This window comes from Poromitra crassiceps (genome assembly GCF_964638095.1).
Source record: "Poromitra crassiceps genome assembly, chromosome: 29".
Taxonomy (NCBI): Eukaryota; Metazoa; Chordata; class Actinopteri; order Beryciformes; family Melamphaidae; genus Poromitra; species Poromitra crassiceps.
In genome coordinates, this window is record NC_139641.1 from 13,131,647 (window position 1) to 13,150,653 (window position 19,007).

The following is a 19,007-nucleotide window of genomic DNA, read 5'->3' on the forward strand; positions in this document are numbered from 1 at the left end:
TTTATGAAGCAGCGAAGTTTGTGTTCAGCAAGATAATCTTCACAAACGAGGAGCACTTTCATGACTTTTGAAGTGTAATTTCTTTTCTTTTTTTTCACATTTTAAATTTTTATAGAACACAAACAAGACAAAGCAGACAAACAGGCTCAGACACAGGGGGAAAAATCAAAAACAAAACAAAAAATATAATCAAGATTACAAAGTGGTGCCGCCAGCCACCTAAGGTTCTTATGTTCTTGTAAACGATATACCTGGGATCTCACTCAAGGGGTCTATGAGAAGCCAGCCGGGCGAGTCACCCGTCACCCCTAGCCTCGTTGAGGTAGACTAAAAACGGGTCCCAGATAGTTATAAATGTTCTAAGTGCATTGGTTCTCAGGAACCTAAGTCTCTCCATGCGTATAACAGAGGTCATGTCCGTCAACCACAATTGGAAAGAGGGTGGAGAGGGAGATTTCCATTCCTTCAGAATTTGTTTTTTGGCGACAGTTGTCCCCAGTGTCAGAGACTGTTGCACAGCTGTAGGAAAGTTCAGAGAAGACTCTGAGCAGCCGAAGATGGCGAGTTCTGCCTCCGGCTGAAGGGCCACCCCCGTAGGCCTTAGAGTACCAGTCAAATATTCTGGCCCAGAATCCCGTCAGTGAAGGGCAGAACCAGAAGGCATGAGACAGTGTGCCCTCCGACACTTGACATCTTTCACACAGTGGTGAGATAGTAGGATAGATTTTGTGTAATTCTGCTTAGAGTAGTGGAGACGGTGAGCGACTTTAAATGTGTTTTGTTTTTTTAACGCGATTTTCAGAAAACGCTTCAAAAATCAAGTGTGAAGAGACAAAGCATTACACGAAGCATTATTTGGGCTTAATTCTTAATTTCTTAATTTTCTTGTTTCTTCCTTCCTTTCTCTCTTTCTCTCTCCAGTCATTTCATGTTAGTGATATAAAGGTGTGACAGCACAGTGACCCCCTCTCCCTCTCTCTCTCTCTCTCTCCCTCCCTCCACCCCCTCCTCCTCCCTCCTCTCTCTCTCTCTCTCTCTCCCTCCACCCCCCCCCCCCCCCCCTCCTCCCTCCTCTCTCTCTCTCTCTCTCTCCCTCCACCCCCCCCCCTCCTCCTCCCTCCTCTCTCTCTCTCTGTCTCTCAGTGCGTCAGTATGCAGATATCTGTCTGTTCAGTACGGCTCAGTACAAGTGCCCGGTGGCCCAGCTGGAGGCAGAGTGAGTACAACAGCACCCTCTGCTGCCCGTCCTGAGCAGCAGCAATTGTACCTGATTATCCTCAACTCATCAGGATAATGAGTTTATTACTGTCAACTAAAACAAGCAGTCAGACAGTGACGTTTACATGCACACAATATTCCACCATTATTCAGAAAGTGACAATATTCTGAATTTGTGAAGGGTCATGTAAACCGCATAGTCCAGTTGCATTTTCCGAATTTGGCCTTTTTCTGAATTTAGCATTTTCCGATTAAGACGTGGGATATGCCGCTATTATTCAGCTTTTAGGAGCATTCTTTGGACATGTATACATACAGTGCATTCGGAATATGCATCGCCATCAGGGTTTTAACCGCAGTTTGTGAGTTGCGACACACAGCCATCTTGCCTGTTTGGGTTAGGGTTAGGGTTATTTTTTTTTAAACAAACCAACTAGACAGAGATGTATGCCCAAGAGAAAAGCCCACATCCTGATGGGAAGGAGAAACATGCCTAATACTATGGCGTAGCTACGGGTGCGCCTGGGTGTGCAAATGCCACCCACACAGGCAGCTGGCACACCCAAACAGAAAGGGGGGAAAATTAAGTTGTGTTTGTCTGCAAAACACATCAGCTGTCATGCACAGCCTGTCGGCCATTCAGACCAATAGCGTTTTTGGAGCTGCCAACGTCTTTCTGCAATTCATTCTCTATGTAAGGACGCGCTAGACGTGCTCCTCTTTTAATGAACGCACCTGGCTTTTAGCACTGGTGGCGTCTGTTGTTTTTGGAGGAGTGCTGTGGGCGTTTACTTTTTAAGCTGAAAAAGTTGAACATTGAGGAAAAGCGCCCTGATCGTCTTTTTCACTCTTCCTACCTTTTCTCCTCCCGAGGGATTTTCAACCTCCGCTGCTGCCAGAATTAGCAATAATCTGGCTTTCATGTTGACAGTGAACAACATCAAACAGACAAAAGCAGCTGGCGACCGTCCGTGTGGTCGTTGTGTTCTGATCTGTGCTGCACGCGACTGCAGGGGGAAAACAAACGGAGCACAAAAAAACAAGCTCCGTGTGCTGTGTTTTGTGCACAATGGAAGCGCTCTCAACATGATTTTCATAGCGTTCTGACTGAAAAAAGCGCTTTGGGTGTGAACGCTTGGTGGTGGACAGTGGAGAGACAGACGATGATGAAGATAATGCAGCCGAAACAATGACGTTAATAACTGTTGACTGGTAGAGTATAAAGAAAAGGAGTCCTCTGCTGAAGTGTTTTTAAACTGAATTTCAGTCTTTCAGTGGCGGCTGTAGCTCAGGAGGTAGAGCGGGTCGTCCACTAATCGCTTTAGATAAAAGAGGTCGGTGGTTCGATTCCCGCCTCCTCCAAGTCTGCATGTTCGAAGTGTCCTTGGGCAAGACGCTGAACCCCAAATTGCTCCCGTTGGTGTGCCAGCACCCTGCGTGGTAACCTGCCGCCATCGGTGTGTGAATGGGTGAATGTACCTACTGATTGTAAAGCGCGTAAGATAAAAGTGCTATATAAATGCAGGCCATTTATTTATTATACATTATTATACTGTGTGTGTGTGTGTGTGTGTGTGTGTGTGTGTAGTGACCAGGTGTCCTCCAGCTCGACCTTCTGTAAGGTGTACACTCTGACCCCCACGCTGGATAAGAACAGAGAGAAGAGAGGGCTGGCTCTGGACGGCAAGCTGAAGCACGAAGACACCAACCTGGCCTCCAGCACCATGTAAGGATCAATTCTCACTAGGGGTGTCACGGTACATGTATTCGTCCCGTGAGTTTACGGTACGGGCCTCACGGTACGTCGTTTCACGGTACATGAAACGACACGACGAATACGTCAAATCCAGAAGCACCTAAACGCTGTTTGAACGGCATTGAATTGAATTGAATTAAACGCCACAGAAGAAGACACACCAAAACAACACAAGGGCCATAGAAATCCGCGTTCACAGAATGGGACGTTTTGTGGCGATAAGCTGTTTTGCAAATTCTGTCAACATCAAGCCAACGAGGTAAGCTTGCCAATGTAACGTTACGTAGCCGCGACAAAGTCCTTTGAGCAACTTACATCGCGTGGGATGAGTGATGCGGTCAAGCAGACTCAACCAGACATCTGCGGATGCAGACAAGCAAGGAAGAGGGGATGACTCCTTGTCATGTTCCAATAATCCATTAGATGACCGAACGTAATCATATTATGCTAAACAAAACTCACATCCAATAACGTTAAGGCGCTGACAGGGTTCCTTCCCGTACTTACTGGGAAAGTGAAACCCACCCCGTTGTCTGTCAGACAGTGGGGGTATCTTTCAACAGGGTTTAGAAGTTTTTCTTCTTCTGCCGTTTTATTCTTCTTCTACTTAACATGTAGGTATTTTGACGTTGACTAAAGAAATACTGCCGCCTAGTGGCCGCTTTTAGATAGGATTCCAAATTAGTGCTTACATCAAACGCAAATGCTACATAAAACAAATACAACAGGGGGAGGGGTTGGTGGGAGTATTAGGCTACTCCACACATGCGCTCTGTTTACAAACTTGTGTACAATAAAGATTTAAAGTGGGGGGAAATGCCTTTGCCCTGTCAAACAGCTGGAATACAGACATCTGAGAGGGAGGCGCACCCCACACTTTGAAAATCACTGCTCTAGAGTAAAACCTTTTTGTGTGGATTGCCTAGATCTTATTAAATAGTGGACATTTATTCATTCCCACATATTAGACACTATTTCTGATGGTAAAAATAGCGTAAAAAGCAGAATTCAGACATATTCAAAGGGAAAAAAACAGAATTTGGGATTTGTTGCTTTTTTCCCCCGTTTTCGTACCATGCCGTATTCGTACCGAACCGTGACCCCAAAACCGAGGTACGTACCGAACCGTGACTTTTGTGTACCGTGACACCCCTAATTCTCACAGCAAATCTTTATTTACTTTTTGTCATATTTCAGTCCTCTGAAATGTTCTAGTTTCAGGGGCCCTTTACACGAGGACAGTTTCTGGAAGAAACGACACAATAGCGTTTCCTTCACACCTTTTCCTTCACACCTTCTCCCTGTTTACATGAGCGCTGTGGAATTTTTAAAACGCCGTAATGTACATGCCAGGTCGCTAGGTGGCAGTGTGATGGTCAACGGGGCGTTGCTCGTCGCTCCACAACTTGGAGAGTGGGGACCGGGTCAGCCTATAAATACTTCCGCGACTTCCTTTTAAAACACTTCTCTCACAGCAGCGGTAAACTTTGAACAGAATTACAGCCATGGCGAGAGCACAACCGTAAGATCCATGTCTGCTTCTCTTCGTGTTGTTTTCCTGACTGATGTTGTTGTGTAACTCGCGCACGGCTATGACGTCATCGCCAGGGCCGGCCCGCCCATAATGCGAACCAAGCGGCTGCCTAGGGCCCCGGGAGTTGGGGGGGCCCCCCCCCCCAATTTTCTTTTTTTTTCTTTTTTTTTTTTTAAATAAACATAGGCTATAATATTATAGGCTGTGTGTGGTAGTTAAAACATAGGTTGACGTTTATTTATGTTTGTAGTTTAAACAAAAACATAAATACTGTAGGCTACATACAACACAAAAGGCTGATATTTACCTTTTGTCGCCACCTGGTGAGTAAATATATATGTAACTAAAACCATTAACTCATTGAGTGCCAGCCACTTTTGGAGAACGGACGCTCCCAGTGCCAGAGTTTCAGAGCGTTTTCAGTGATTTCTCGAGGCCCACAGAATATTGTGTGATATTACTATGTAAACACTGAACACGCACAAAGAACGATGAGACTCTATTCTATCATCTGCAAAAAAAAGTTTATTGATCCCATTTTCCGTTCTTTAGTTATGAGCCGGAGAAGATAGCTTGATTCATCCAAAAACAGCAATTTTTTTCTAGAAGCTGAGATAATTGGCCTTTTGTGAAATTAAACATTTCAAGCACACACTGACTCTGAAGCTAATCTTTTCTAATGTAGTCACACCTCAAAAATAATTTCCTTCAATAAAACAGTTTAGGCCAGGGAATTTTGTTTGGCAGAATAATATTTTTAGCTACAACCAGCAGCGCTGGCCCCTGCGTGCGCTGCTGGTTGCAGCTTCTTGCTGGTCTTGATTTGCTGCTGGTGGGCATCGGATATTCTGGCTTGCGTTTGTCAATCCTGTCCTGCTGCCTGGGTCTGTCTGGGTGTTGCGTGCTGCTCTGCGTGCCCCCCCCCCCCCCCCGCCCCGCCCCGCCCCGCCTCGCCTCAACTGCACACTCCTCCTCCTGTCTGTGGTGAGTTTGCTGTGCGCACAGTGAAGGGTGCAGCTTTTTTACAGCGTTCCGCGTGTGTTTGTCACCGGCAACGATGCTTCCAGTTGAGAATAATAACTCCACGGTGTGGATGTGCGGATGTGCTGTCGCAACCGACACAGAGCGGCTCAATTGTGGGAGCAGATTGGCTGCTGCAGGCACAGCTGCAGTAACGTGCTTCAGCATATCGATGCATACGGATGCGATGCGATTTCCGTTTCCATAACGACTTCTTCTTTGTTTTTTCCTTGCCTTTCTGTTATGTGGAGAGCACTGTCGCCACCTAAGGGTTCTGTAAAATAGGTTATAGACCTCCAATAGCTACAATAGTTGTACCAGAGATGTATCAGGGATTGATCCACGTCCCACCGTCAAAAAACGCAATTGACGACAACCGTCGTCATTGGCACTCTACGTCAGTATTTGAATTGACGACAGCTGTCGTCATTGGCATTCAATGAGTTAAAATTGACAACCGGTCCTGCATGTATCTACCGGTCCTTGGCACAAAAAAGGTTGGGAACCCCTGGTTTAACTGACCTGGCAACCCCTATGGCTGCTGGGTTCTACACGCTTGCTTGACACTGATAGGGCTACAAACGAGCGTCATTGTCATGTTTGTTTGTTTTAAATATTCTTCTAAATATGGCTAAAAGTCCAAAAACGTCACATTTTCTTCGGCGCTGCCCTAGCGGGCAGCACCGAGAGTCCCCTCCTTACAGCACCCCCTACTTAAAAGTACTTCCAGCGCGGATGCCCCCAAACCCCCGCCCCTGGGAGGGGGCCCCTGATCTATATCCTGCTTAGGGCCCCCAGATGGCTAGGGCCGGCCCTGGTCATCGCGTGTGTCACGTGTGCAGGCACGTCAGAGTTCCTGAAATGAGCCGTGTCAAAGCGATTACATGGAGCGGGCAGCGTCACCAAGAATTCCACTCTGGAGGGCGGTTTCAAAATGTGTCGTTTCCTAAGCGCAAATTCGCCGTCGCCGTCTAAAAGCGAGGCACTAACGATACAATAATTCCCCGTCACCATAGGAAACCGTCCTCGTGTAAAGTGCCCCTCGGTCTAGTTTTAGTTGACTAAATATCATAAGATTTTAGTCGACTAAATCTACCATAGATCTAACGGGCTTAGTGAAAGTGTAATGCATTTAGGGATGTCGACCGTTAACCGTTTAACCGCCGAGAACATCTTTGCTCGGGTTAAGCGTGTCGGTCAAACGGCTAATTTGCATATCACATTTGCATACGCGTTGCAATGTGGTGAATTTTTTTCCTCCTTTGTGGGAAGCAATATTAGCGTAAGTATATGAAAACATGGCACAGCGGTTAAGAGGCTAGCTGTATGAAGAAAACATCAAATTACACAGCCTCTTTACTGTGCTGTGGTTTTTACAATGATGAACAATTAAATGTCTCAAACTTCCATGATTGGAATTTGGAAACCCTCATTAGTGTTTTGCTTGCACCTGTGTTTATTCTGCCTATTCGACACAAAATGGCCCCCGTGAAAAGTGTCTATTGCAAACACAAACAGTTGCTCCGTGGTGGCTCGACCACCAGATGTCCCTAAACCAGAGGTTCTCAAATGTTTTTCAGCCAAGGACCCCTTACAAGATAGAAAATATACCGGGGACCCCCTCATTCTGACTTGTGATTTTGGGCTAAGCTTAATTGTAACGTGCTTGACTTTTAAATTGATAGGTTTGCTAGATTATAATGTAATCCTAAAATTGTTCATGGATAATCCATTCATGGATAATCCACTGTCGGTTCATGGATAATCCATGAACCATTTTAGATTTAAAGCATACAATATTTCCGTTGAACTATGAAGCTTTTGCACAAAAAAAGGTTTTTATTTTTATTTTCCTGAAAACTTTTCGCGGACCCCCTGGCAAAGTGCCACGGACCCCTGGGGGTCCCCGGACCCCCATTTGAGAACCACTGCCCTAAACAACAAGCTAACGTAGTTTAGCGAACAGGAATGGCGATGCTGCCAAAAAGTGAGCCACTTGCGATTAGTTCTACTCAAAAAGTTGACCGCAACCTGCCAGATAGTGGTGATCGCGGTAGCGTTAATCGCTAGAAAGGCAATAAGCAGAGAGAGAGATAAAACACCAGCGTTCACTCATATTCAGCAAGCTCATTTTAACTTAGCCCAACTCATACAAGCGGCGGTTTGAAGGGCCTGTTGGAAATGAAATGCATGATGGAACCGATGCTGACATGGACGGGTGGGAGAGTGAAAGTTGATCCGAGCAGACAGGAGACCGCACATGAAGCAATTGGTAGGTCATTTTTGTCAAGTCAATATAACGTTAGTTAGGACCAAAGCACAAACAACATTATTAACCTCCTTAACATACACAAATAGTGTAGTAGCCGTACTGTACCGCACTGTAGCTGCTACCATTACGTATGTCTAATGTTTAACTGTATGTTTAATAAGGAATATGCTATCTGCACCTGTATGTCAAATACGCCGAATTTAGAACGCCGAGTTTAATTGTATATTTAATAAGGAATATGCTATTTGCACCTGTATGTCAAATACGCCGAATCTAAAATGTTTAAGCACGTCTAAAGTATGCTCACGACATGTGCACCTATGTGCAGTGAATATGCCACTGTCTCTGACTTGTCTTATCACTCTACTGCCTTATTGCTTGTTGTGTCTCTTGTTGTTTTCCTGCACTCATATGCCCTGTTATATTTGTACTATGTTGTAAACGGAGTCCACAGCACAAGAATTTCACACGTGATACTTGTACCATGGAGTGACAATAAAAATCTTGAATCTTGAATCTTGAACCGTGCAATCGCTAATTAAGTTATTTCATCTTTCAAAAGCTGAATCAGAGCACGTTAGTTACGTAGCTTGCTTACCTTACATGTTTTGACAGTGAAGGTCGGATGTAGGGCTGCACGATATGAGGAAAAGCTGCGATGTGCGATAACACTGTTCAATATTGCGATGACGATATGACCTGCGATAAATAAAAAAAATGCTTTAAACAAAAATATTAATGGGTAGGGGTGCTCCGATCCGGCTAAGCCACGATCCGATCCGATTCCGATTCCTGGGGTCATGATCCGATTCCAGAATCGATTCTCGATTCCAACGATTCTCGACTCCAGAATCTAGAATCGATTCTCAATTATGTAGTTTTATATTGCAATAACACACAAAGGTAAATCTAAGACAAAAAATGACAAATGTATTAATGCTGAACTTCAAATTCAACTTCTGAAGTATTACAGCGAGGGCCTAAATTCATTTTGCAATATGAGTGTGTTAATTTAAGCGTAAGTATCAGTGTGTGTGTGTGCGCGCACACATGACGATTGGGTGGGTGTGTGTGTGTGTGTGTGTGTGCGTGCGTGCGTGTGTGTGACTGGCTCCGAGGACCGAGTCCGGCAGATTCGTGCAGTTAATACAGCCTGCCTCAACTCACTAAACATTAAATCTATAAAGTAACCGGTAGGCCAGAGGCCAGTAGGCGGAGAAATCACCGGCCACCGGGGCTTGAGGAACTCCCTGGTTACCTGACCAGCTGCCAGGCAGTGTGGAAAAAAAGCATTTCTCCGCTGAGGTTCTTACTTTCACTTATAACGTCCACAACTGTTTCTGTATCGGTTGGTTTCAACGACCACATCACTTTTTCTTCTATGTCGTGTTTTCTAATGTATAGAGAATTACAGACAATATATTAATATTTGGGTTATTGGCCAGCTAGAGGGCTAAGCTGACCACGCTATTGTCTGTCTCAACTTAGATTGGCTTTTTATTCTTTCTTCTGTTCTTTTACCGTGTGTTTTTGTATTTTAATTTTTGTCTGTCATGTAATGCGTTTTTGTTTTGGACCCCAGGAAGACTAGCTGTCGTCTAGGCGGTAGCTAATGGGGATCCTTTTTAAAGCAGCTACGAGCAAGATTTGCGATTGTTATTAAAGAGTCTAAATTTAATATCGATGCATCACATCTTACCTCTAATAATAGACGAGACCAACGCCGAGTAGTCTCGCTTGAACGCCGAGTGAATCGGCCAGTGTTGTCTTGACGATTAGTCTGTGTGCGGCCGGGGCAGATCAGGAAGTGAAATGAAACGGTTTGCTGCAGCCACTTCGGCCATAACCGCAAAATAACAAAATTACTTCCAAACAAACTGTTAGAAATATAACGAGAGATGTTCGCGAGAGTAGCAAGCCCCTGCATGGCGTTCTCCGTGTTTATGGTCTGTTGCTAGGCAGAGTGAAACGGTTGAAGGCAGGCAGCTTCCGTAAACCGTTTCGTTTCACTTCCTGGTTTATCCGGCCCGCCGGTAGACAGACACAGACTCTATAATCATCAAGAGAGCAATCTCCGACTCACACGGCTTTGGTCTCAGCTACTATTATAGGTAAGATGTGATGCATCAATATTATAATTATACTGTTTAATAACAATCGAAAATCTTGCTCGTAGCTGCTTTAATAAACTAATAAACAGATTACTAAACTGTGTGTGTGTGCGTGTGCGTGTGCGTGTGCGTGTGTGTGTGTGTGTGTGTGTGTGTGTGTGTGTGTGTTGCAGTGTGAAGGATGTGACCAACAAAGAGGTTCTTGGGATCCTGGTGTCGTACAGAGTCAAAGTCAAGCTGGTGGTGTCCCGTGGAGGGTAAGACACACACACACACACACACACACACACACACACACGCAGACTATACACACACACACACACACACACAGCCCTCGTTTGCATAAAGTAGACTAAAGCTCAACTTTATGTAAATGAGTAGCGGCCATCTCTCAAAATACACCGCAGCAGTGCTCCCAGAATGCATTGCACAGCTGCTCACACACATGACACCTGTCCTAGCTGTCTGTTCCAACCCGGCTGAGAAGAAGCCACGCCCATTTCCATATGCCGAACACGTCTCGTACTTCAAATTGAAAAAACATGGCGGCTGGTTTGGAAACTTTCTCTTAGCGGCTCTTAAAGTGGGGCTCGGGGGGTCGCGGGACATTGATGATTTCCAGAATGTGTGAAATTGGCCTAAAGAGTGTGTGAAATACAATTTAAAAACGATTAAAAAGAGCACCTAACTACTTAGCTATAATTATGATGTTGTGTTTTGTTTACTAAACCCTAACCCTACCCATTGTGGTTGCCATGTCCTGCTGCATCATCCCCCCTTTTGGGTTGCACTCTGCTGTTCACTGTGTAATACTGCTGCTGTAGCTTTGTGTTTTCAGCTCTTCATTTCACCTTCCCTCTCTTGTTTGTTTTGGCTTTTTGTGTCTCCCCCTCTGTCTGTCTGTCTGTCTGTCTGTCTGTCTGTCTGTCTGTCTGTGTGCCCATCTGCCTGTACCCCCCCCCGTATCCCCTCCCCCCCCAGGCTGCTGCGTGGCGTGTTGGACAGGTAACTGTGACTGGCCAGCCTGTATGTCCATGGGTCTGATTTATTGACTCTATAAAAGATGGCCGACACGTCTCCACTTCCTACCGCTATGCAAAAGTGAAGCCAAAATATATCGTTTCTGCCCAGCGGCCATCTTGCTTGTGTGATGTCATTTGGAGGCGGAGTCTGTGCAGTAGAGTAGTCGGGCGGACGACGGCCATGCGGGACACGCCCCCTCCTCAGCCGTGTCGCCGTCTGACTGAGGTTTGAGAGTGGCTGTCACAGCTGTCAATCATGACGTCGTAAGCCCCAAACGCACAGGGAGCGAAACTTGACGTGCGTCAAGTTTCTGCCCCTATAGACCTTATTCGATTGACGTCACTCACGTACGGGCACGCCCACCGCCGCCATGTTCTCGACATAGCGCTGCAGCTCTTAAGTGACAGCCTATGTAAGAGCAGCGTTTATAGGAAGCTAGCCGCCGTTAGGGTTACCTGTATCGTTCCAATTGTGTTCGGATGGTGACCTGCGTTACACACGGCTGTAGTAATGACAGCAATAAAGTCCCCGTGGTTTGTTTCTATCTCTACCGTCCTCAGACGTGAAGGGAGCGAGACGGAGGATACGTCAGCAGCACAGGAGATGTGTGGATAGTTAGGAGAGACAGGTGAAACTTTCTGACAGCTCCTCACAGCAAAGTCTGTTCACCTCGTTTTTTTGTTTATTTATTACAGGCATTAACGGCAGCACACAAACAACAACTGTGGGGTTTTTATTGCCGTCATCACCATCGCTATTTTGTAATGGAACAGAAACGACAATAAGGCCGTTACTAGTTGTCAGCTGCAGGACGGTATGTCAACAATATGGTGCCATCCAGGGTTAGCGAATAAGGTCTATAGCGCACTGCAAACATCAGATACCAAATACCAACAGTACAGAACCAGCAGTATTTTGGGAAAAGGTCAGGATTTATATGTAGGCAGACATAAGTTTGCTTTACAGGTACTGGGTGGCACTTTATGACCTCTACTGCTGCAGCCACTCACCAGGGAGCGATCCAGATCTTTTGGCTTCACTTTTGAGGAGCTGTGATTACGTCCATCTTTTATACAGCCACATGTTCTGATCTGTGATCAGCGTTACCAATGAACTGGAGGAGAATCTCAGATCTGTACTACACACCAGTGTTGTAGTTACTCCAGTCTCATTTTCAGGACTTGTGACTTGACTTGACCTTGAGCACTGCTCACTTGGACTTGGATTTGAGCATTCATGCATTCAGACTGGGAAGTTGGAGATGGGGACTTGGACTTGTTAATTGAGATTAGATGTAGGGCTGGGTTAAAAAAATCGGTTCTCTGATTTTTTATCAATTTTTATTTGAATCCTTTGATATCGATTCATATGTCCAGAGATCGATTTATTTTTATTTTTATATATAAACATAGGCTATAATATTATAGGCTGTGTGTGGTAGTTTCAAGTTGACGTTTATTTATGTTTGTAGTTGAAACAAAAACATAAATACTGTAGGCTACATGAATGGAAATGTTTGATCATCAATATCTACTTTTAGAAATTATATAGGCTGAAATCAAATCACTGTGCATAATTGTGAAAGTGTCTTTATTGACAGATGAAAAGGCTGTTATTTACCCTTTGTCACCACCTGGTGAGTAATTAAAAGTAAGCATTCAAATTGACAACCGGTCCGCAACTTTTTTTCCCCATGTATCTACCGGTCCTTGCCGCAAAGAAGGTTGGGAACCCTGTGTTACATAACTGGACAATCATGTAATTCAGGTTACAGCTCAAAAAACATGTTTTAGTATCACTAACCAAATCGATATTGAAATTAATCGAATCCGAATCGAATCGAATCGGGATTAATCGATTCGGAACCTTGTGAATCGGAATCGAATCGATTCTTGAAATCTGAACCAAATTAGATGTTTGTTTTTTCTTCTAATAATAGGCCCTAATATTTTTGCCATAAGATATTGATAGCTTTATCAATACCGTCTTATCATTAATCATTCAATTTTGTGCAAGGCCTGGCACGTGTGTTCCACCTACATGTGGATTCATGCTCAGTTTCAGTAACTCCGGACTCAGAGGCCATTTACACCTGGCGTTAACATGTGGTTTCTGCAATCAGATTGCAATCAGATGGCAGAAATGGTTGTCCTCTCAATCCGCATAAAGTTGGTGTATCCAGATTGAGAGGACACATTGCATTTACACTTGTGTTCAATGTGTACACAATGCATCCCTGACCACCTCCGGAGGTGGTTTGGCCGATCAGATTGCAATCCTTCTTCATTGCGTTTTGGGGGTGTTTACACGTGGCATTTCAAGTGATAAAACACAATCTGATTGCAATCTGATCACAGAAAACACATGTTAGCGCCAGGTGTAAATGGCCTCTCAGACTCAGGTAATGTGAACTCGACTCGTACTCGAACACTGGGGACTCGAGAGAGTCGCCGAGATAGAGTGACTTGACTACAACACTGGCACACACACACACACACACACACACACACGACAGACACACTAATTTCTGCTAATCAGATTCTGCTAATCAGATTGAAGTCTGTCTGTGATTTGAAACATGATTTAAGTCTGACTAGTGTGTGTTCTTCTGGAAACAGAGATCTGTATGTCGGGGTAGCAGATCGCTCGTATCAAAGTGATTTGGTTCAAGATACATTTTTTTAAATCCAATCATCTAAAATGAGAGTTATCACAGATTTTTCCCACCTGCTTTAATTCGGATGAATCAGATTTCAAAGGAAAGCTTCACTGAAAAACAATGCTGATTTATTTTACACATGAACTCTCACATATCCATGTGATTGATGTCATTTAGTTTGGCAGTTAATTGAGAGTCGAGTTGATTTGAGTTCAGTTGTTAAGCAGTGATGTCATTTGTGCATGAATGACATCACCAATCTCTCTCGGTCTCTCTGTCTGTCTCTCTCTGTCTGTCTGTCTGTCTGTCTGTCTGTCTCTCTCTCTGTCTGTCTCTCTCTCTCTGTCTCTCTCCCTGTCTCTCTCTCTCCCTGTCTCTCTCCCTGTCTCTCTCTCTCTCTGTCTCTCTCTCTCTCAGAGATGTGTCGGTGGAGCTTCCGTTCGTCTTAATGCATCCCAAACCTGTGGAGCCGCCGGTGTCCCGTCCACAGTCAGGTGGGTTCAGAACCACACACACACACACACACACACACACACACACACACACACACACACACACACACACACACACACACACCTGGGATTCTGTTAGGTTCTGTTAGGCCCACGGACCAAACTACAACCTGCTCTACTCTATAGAGGGCTTTCTGTCAGACTCCTTCTTTATCATGCATGTTTCCATGGAGACACCATCTCAGTTTCCATGGAAACAATGATCTGACATGCTATTTTGTGTGTGTGTGTGTGTGTGTGTGTGTGTGTGTGTGTGTGTGTGTGTGTGTGTGTGTGTGTGTGTGTGTGTGTGTGTGTGTGTGTATGTGCGTGTGTGTGTTACAGCTGTGCCGGAGCTGGATCCCCCCATCGACACCAATTTGATAGAATTTGACACAAAGTGAGTACTGAGCCACCTCTCCTGCAAAACACACCCACTCACTCACACACTCTGATGTGGCTGTTGTCCCGTTCACAGAGACAAACGGCTGTAACTATGAAAACCTCTCAACTGTTTTCATTTAAAGCAGCTACGAGCAAGATTTTCGATTGTTATTAAACAGTCTAAATTTAATATCGATGCATCACATCTTACCTCTAATAGTAGACGAAACCAACGCCGAGTAGTCTCGCTTGAACCCCGAGTGAATCGGGCCAGTGTTGTCTTGACGATTAGTCTGTGTGCGGCCGCGGGGCAGATCAGGAAGTGAAATGAAACGGTTTGCTGCAGCCACTTCGGCCATAACCACAAAATAACAAAATGACTTCCAAACAAACTGTTAGAATATAACGAGAGATGTTCGCGAGAGTAGCAAGCCCCTGCATGGCGTTCTCCGTGTTTATGGTCTGTTGCTAGGCAGAGCGAAACGGTTGAAGGCAGGCAGCTGCTGTAAACCGTTTTGTTTCACTTCCGGGTTTATCCGGCCCGCCGGTAAACAGATAGACAGAGAGAGCCTGGTGACGCGAGGTTAGTAGACAGACACAGACTCTATAATCATCAAGAGAGCAATCTCCGATTCACACAACTTTGGTCTCAGCTACTATTATAGGTAAGATGTGATGCATCAATATTGTAATTATACTGTTTAATAATAACAATCAAAAATCTTGCTCGTAGCTGCTTTAACTGAAAAAAAAAAAAAAAAAGTTGTTTACCTTCTAGCAGCCAATGGCATTGCTAGAAAGATGAGTGTGTCAACGATTGTTGACCATGCTGCAGTGGATTGATTCAGCAGCTGTTTGGATTCTGCCTGTTATATGATGAATATGTTGCCCTGGTCAGCCATCCTGATCACATGACCTCTCAAACCCTTTTTCATTCTGTGTAGCCGGGAGCCGTTAGTGAGTAGGGATGCACGCTATACCGCTACTACAATGGTCCCGCGGGACCCTGCCGTTAAAAACGCTACTATACCACTAGAGGTGTCAAAAATAATCGATTATAAGATGCATCGCGATGCGTACGTGCACGATTCTGCATCGATTCACAAATGTCAAAAATCGATTATTAAAAAAATAAAATAATAATAATCGAATAAAATATAATGGAAGTACCGGTACATGCAGTTGTTTATTTTAATTATGGATCATAATACAATGCAATTCCAAATGCACTTTGATTTTAAAAGTAGCCACACAGTGAGAAAAAAGAAAGTGAGAAAAAATAAATCATGTATTGGGGGGGAAAAAGTGATGCATCGATTGAAGATGCATCGAGATGCATCGATAATCGTAATCGAATCGTAGCCCTCTGAATCGTAATCGAATCGTGAGGCCAGTGAAGGTTCACAGCCCTATATACCACGTTAATTTAGTATGATACTTAAAAAAAATGTCATGGGTTGCGACTGTGGTGTTTGTTAGCGGAGGAGACCTGTGTGCAGCCGCAGGCTCCGCAGCTGCTCTCCGACTGTCTGTGTGTGTGAGCCTGCCGAGTTCACCTCCTCCCCTCTCTGTCTCTGCTCAGCTCACGGCTCAAGTTTCACTCCTCAGTCAGCAGCCCTGACAAGCAGTCCCGCAAGCCGTCCAAAGAGAAAGCGGATGCACAAAGCGAAATATGGAAGTATTTTGCTTACGTCGCAAAGCCGGTGAACGGATTCAACATCGAACCAGGCTCTTTCTCTTCCGATAGGCATCCCGACGTGTTCAAAGATTTCAGTTCAAAGACTGACAGGTTAGCGAATGTGAAGGATGCATACATGCCCATTGCCCTCTTAAGTCAAATGTCTGTGATTTATTGTGTGACAAGCGAACTTGGGTATGTGCTGCCTAGTAGGCTACGAGCACAGACAGGATGAACAATAACGTAACTATCAAAGAGATGATAAACTCAATGCAAAATAGGCTTGCCGCGGTAGTAGGTGTCACCGGTGTTACACGCTGGTGAGGCATACACCGATTACGTGCCCACCAGTAACACCTCAACTCGGCCCGCTCGTGACAGTTCCAGCATGCGCTCAGCTGCGGTGGTGTATATTACAAGCGCTCCCTGGTATCCTGGCTGTCTTGAGTTCCTCAGATCTCTGGTTAGACAGACCAGCAAGTAACGTTAGTTGTACATGTTGTGAACACAATCTCCCCCTCATACACACGTAGGTAAGACGCTTATCTAAGCCTGTGTGTATTCTCTTGCCACTGCCATCTCTGGAAATGTGGTTTTAACAGAGCTAATTCTCTGCTGGCATTGATACTAATACCATTAGCTAAACCTCCGCTAACATTGATGCTAAATAGTTAGCATTGATGACTTAGCTGTGCTAAAAGCACATGCTACTCAGCTATCGTCATTGCCTGGCTTACTGCTGCTTGCTGGTAATGTATCCCATGGCCAGGAGAAATCCCCAGATTTGTCACTAACGACTAGGGGTGGGGGGAAAAATCGATACACCATAGTATCGCGATATTTTGCCTGGCGATATTGTATCGATATTTGGACGCCAAGTATCGATATTGCAATGTTTTTTGTTTTTTTTGCAGGCCATGCCATGCCAGGCCACCGGGCTACTATAAACTTTAGTTCCAAGGCCAGCAGTAAACAAACGGCAGCATATTTTCATTTTGTTTTAACAGTAACAATTTTGTCATAACAGTCATTTACAAATTCCCCAGTTACTGAATGGGCTGCACAAGATGTTTTGTGCAAGTGAAGTGAAGTTGCATTGTTCAAAAACGACCTAAGTATAGTAGTCCACACACACAGCCAGTTAAGGTGGACTGTAAGTAGACTGTAACAAACAGTTCAGTTTGTCAGGTGCATGCAACTATGACATGACTTTATGAAAGTTGTTGGTCTGTCTACTTGACAATGTTGCTGCAATAAAATGGTTGAAGTCAGATGTACAGACTGAAAAATTGTTCTTATATAAACCAGATGTTGACAAAGTTTTCCTTTGGGGACATCATTTGCAGTTGAAAAAGTAAAAAATCGCAATATATCGAAATATGTGTTGCGAATGCTGAGAGCAGAGTAGCAGCAGGGAGGGGAGCGGTTGACTGACTGGGGGAGAAAGGACTATGCACTATGCAGAGTCGCCTAATTTATAGACCGACAAACGTAACCGCTCCAAACTATTCTCTGTGGTTAACCTGACATCCCTACCACGTTTGTATTGGTGTCTATTTTGACGGGTGTGTTGGACTGAGAGCAGTTCAATTAAAACGATTGGCTGAAGGATTAGATTTTGAGATGCTGATTGGCTGAAGGAGTCGTCTGCCAAGGCAAGTACTCCCCGGCCGCTGAAACCACTGCGGACGGCTTGGGAGTCCAGACTGATACGTAGAGCGCAACAGGATGTGAGGTCATGTTATCAGGATGGTAAACAGGATGTGAGGTCATGTTATCAGGATGGAAACAGGATGTGAGGTCATGTGATCAGGATGGAAACAGGATGTGAGGTCATTTGATCAGGATGGAAACAGGATGTGAGGTCATGTGATCAGGATGGAAACAGGATGTGAGGTCATGTGATCAGGATGGAAACAGGATGTGAGGTAATGATATCAGGATGGAAACAGGATGTGAGGTCATGATATCAGGATGGAAACAGGATGTGAGGTCATGTTATCAGGATGGAAACAGGATGTGAGGTCATGTTATCAGGATGGAAACAGGATGTGAGGTCATGTTATCAGGGCGGAAACAGGATGTGAGGTCATGTTATCAGGACGGAAACAGGATGTGAGGTCATGTTATCAGGATGGAAACAGGATGTGAGGTCATGTTATCAGGACGGAAACAGGATGTGAGGTCATGTTATCAGGATGGAAACAGGATGTGAGGTCATGATATCAGGACGGAAACAGGATGTGAGGTCATGATATCAGGACGGAAACAGGATGTGAGGTCATGTTATCAGGATGGAAACAGGATGTGAGGTCATGTTATCAGGGTGGAAACAGGATGTGAGGTCATGTTATCAGGGTGGAAACAGGATGTGAGGTCATGTTATCAGGGTGGAAACAGGATGTGAGGTCATGTTATCAGGGTGGAAACAGGATGTGAGGTCATGTTATCAGGATGGAAACAGGATGTGAGGTCATGTTATCAGGATGGAAACAGGATGTGAGGTCATGTTATCAGGGTGGAAACAGGATGTGAGGTCATGTTATCAGGGTGGAAACAGGATGTGAGGTCATGTGATCAGGATGGAAACAGGATGTGAGGTCATGTGATCAGGATGGAAACAGGATGTGAGGTCATGTTATCAGGGTGGAAACAGGATGTGAGGTCATGTTATCAGGATGGAAACAGGATGTGAGGTCATGTTATCAGGGTGGAAACAGGATGTGAGGTCATGTTATCAGGATGGAAACAGGATGTGAGGTCATGTTATCAGGGTGGAAACAGGATGTGAGGTCATGTTATCAGGGTGGAAACAGGATGTGAGGTCATGTTATCAGGATGGAAACAGGATGTGAGGTCAT

The 19,007-nt window shown here is 44.8% G+C and overlaps 1 protein-coding gene across 2 annotated transcripts in view; it reads left to right on the plus strand.

Annotated features, from left to right (window-relative positions):
* Nucleotides 1–19,007, plus strand: part of LOC310800158 (arrestin red cell) — an 80,615-nt gene that overhangs the window by 57,304 nt on the left and 4,304 nt on the right. The window contains exons 11-16 of one of the 2 annotated variants that reach the window (XM_083662744.1): nt 1,144–1,216; nt 2,807–2,944; nt 10,085–10,168; nt 10,893–10,916; nt 14,011–14,087; nt 14,430–14,484. In XM_083662744.1, the coding sequence (XP_083518870.1) occupies nt 1,144–1,216; nt 2,807–2,944; nt 10,085–10,168; nt 10,893–10,916; nt 14,011–14,087; nt 14,430–14,484 (451 nt within the window). The remainder of the gene's footprint in view (nt 1–1,143; nt 1,217–2,806; nt 2,945–10,084; nt 10,169–10,892; nt 10,917–14,010; nt 14,088–14,429; nt 14,485–19,007) is intronic. The other variant, XM_083662745.1, reaches the window with a different exon arrangement.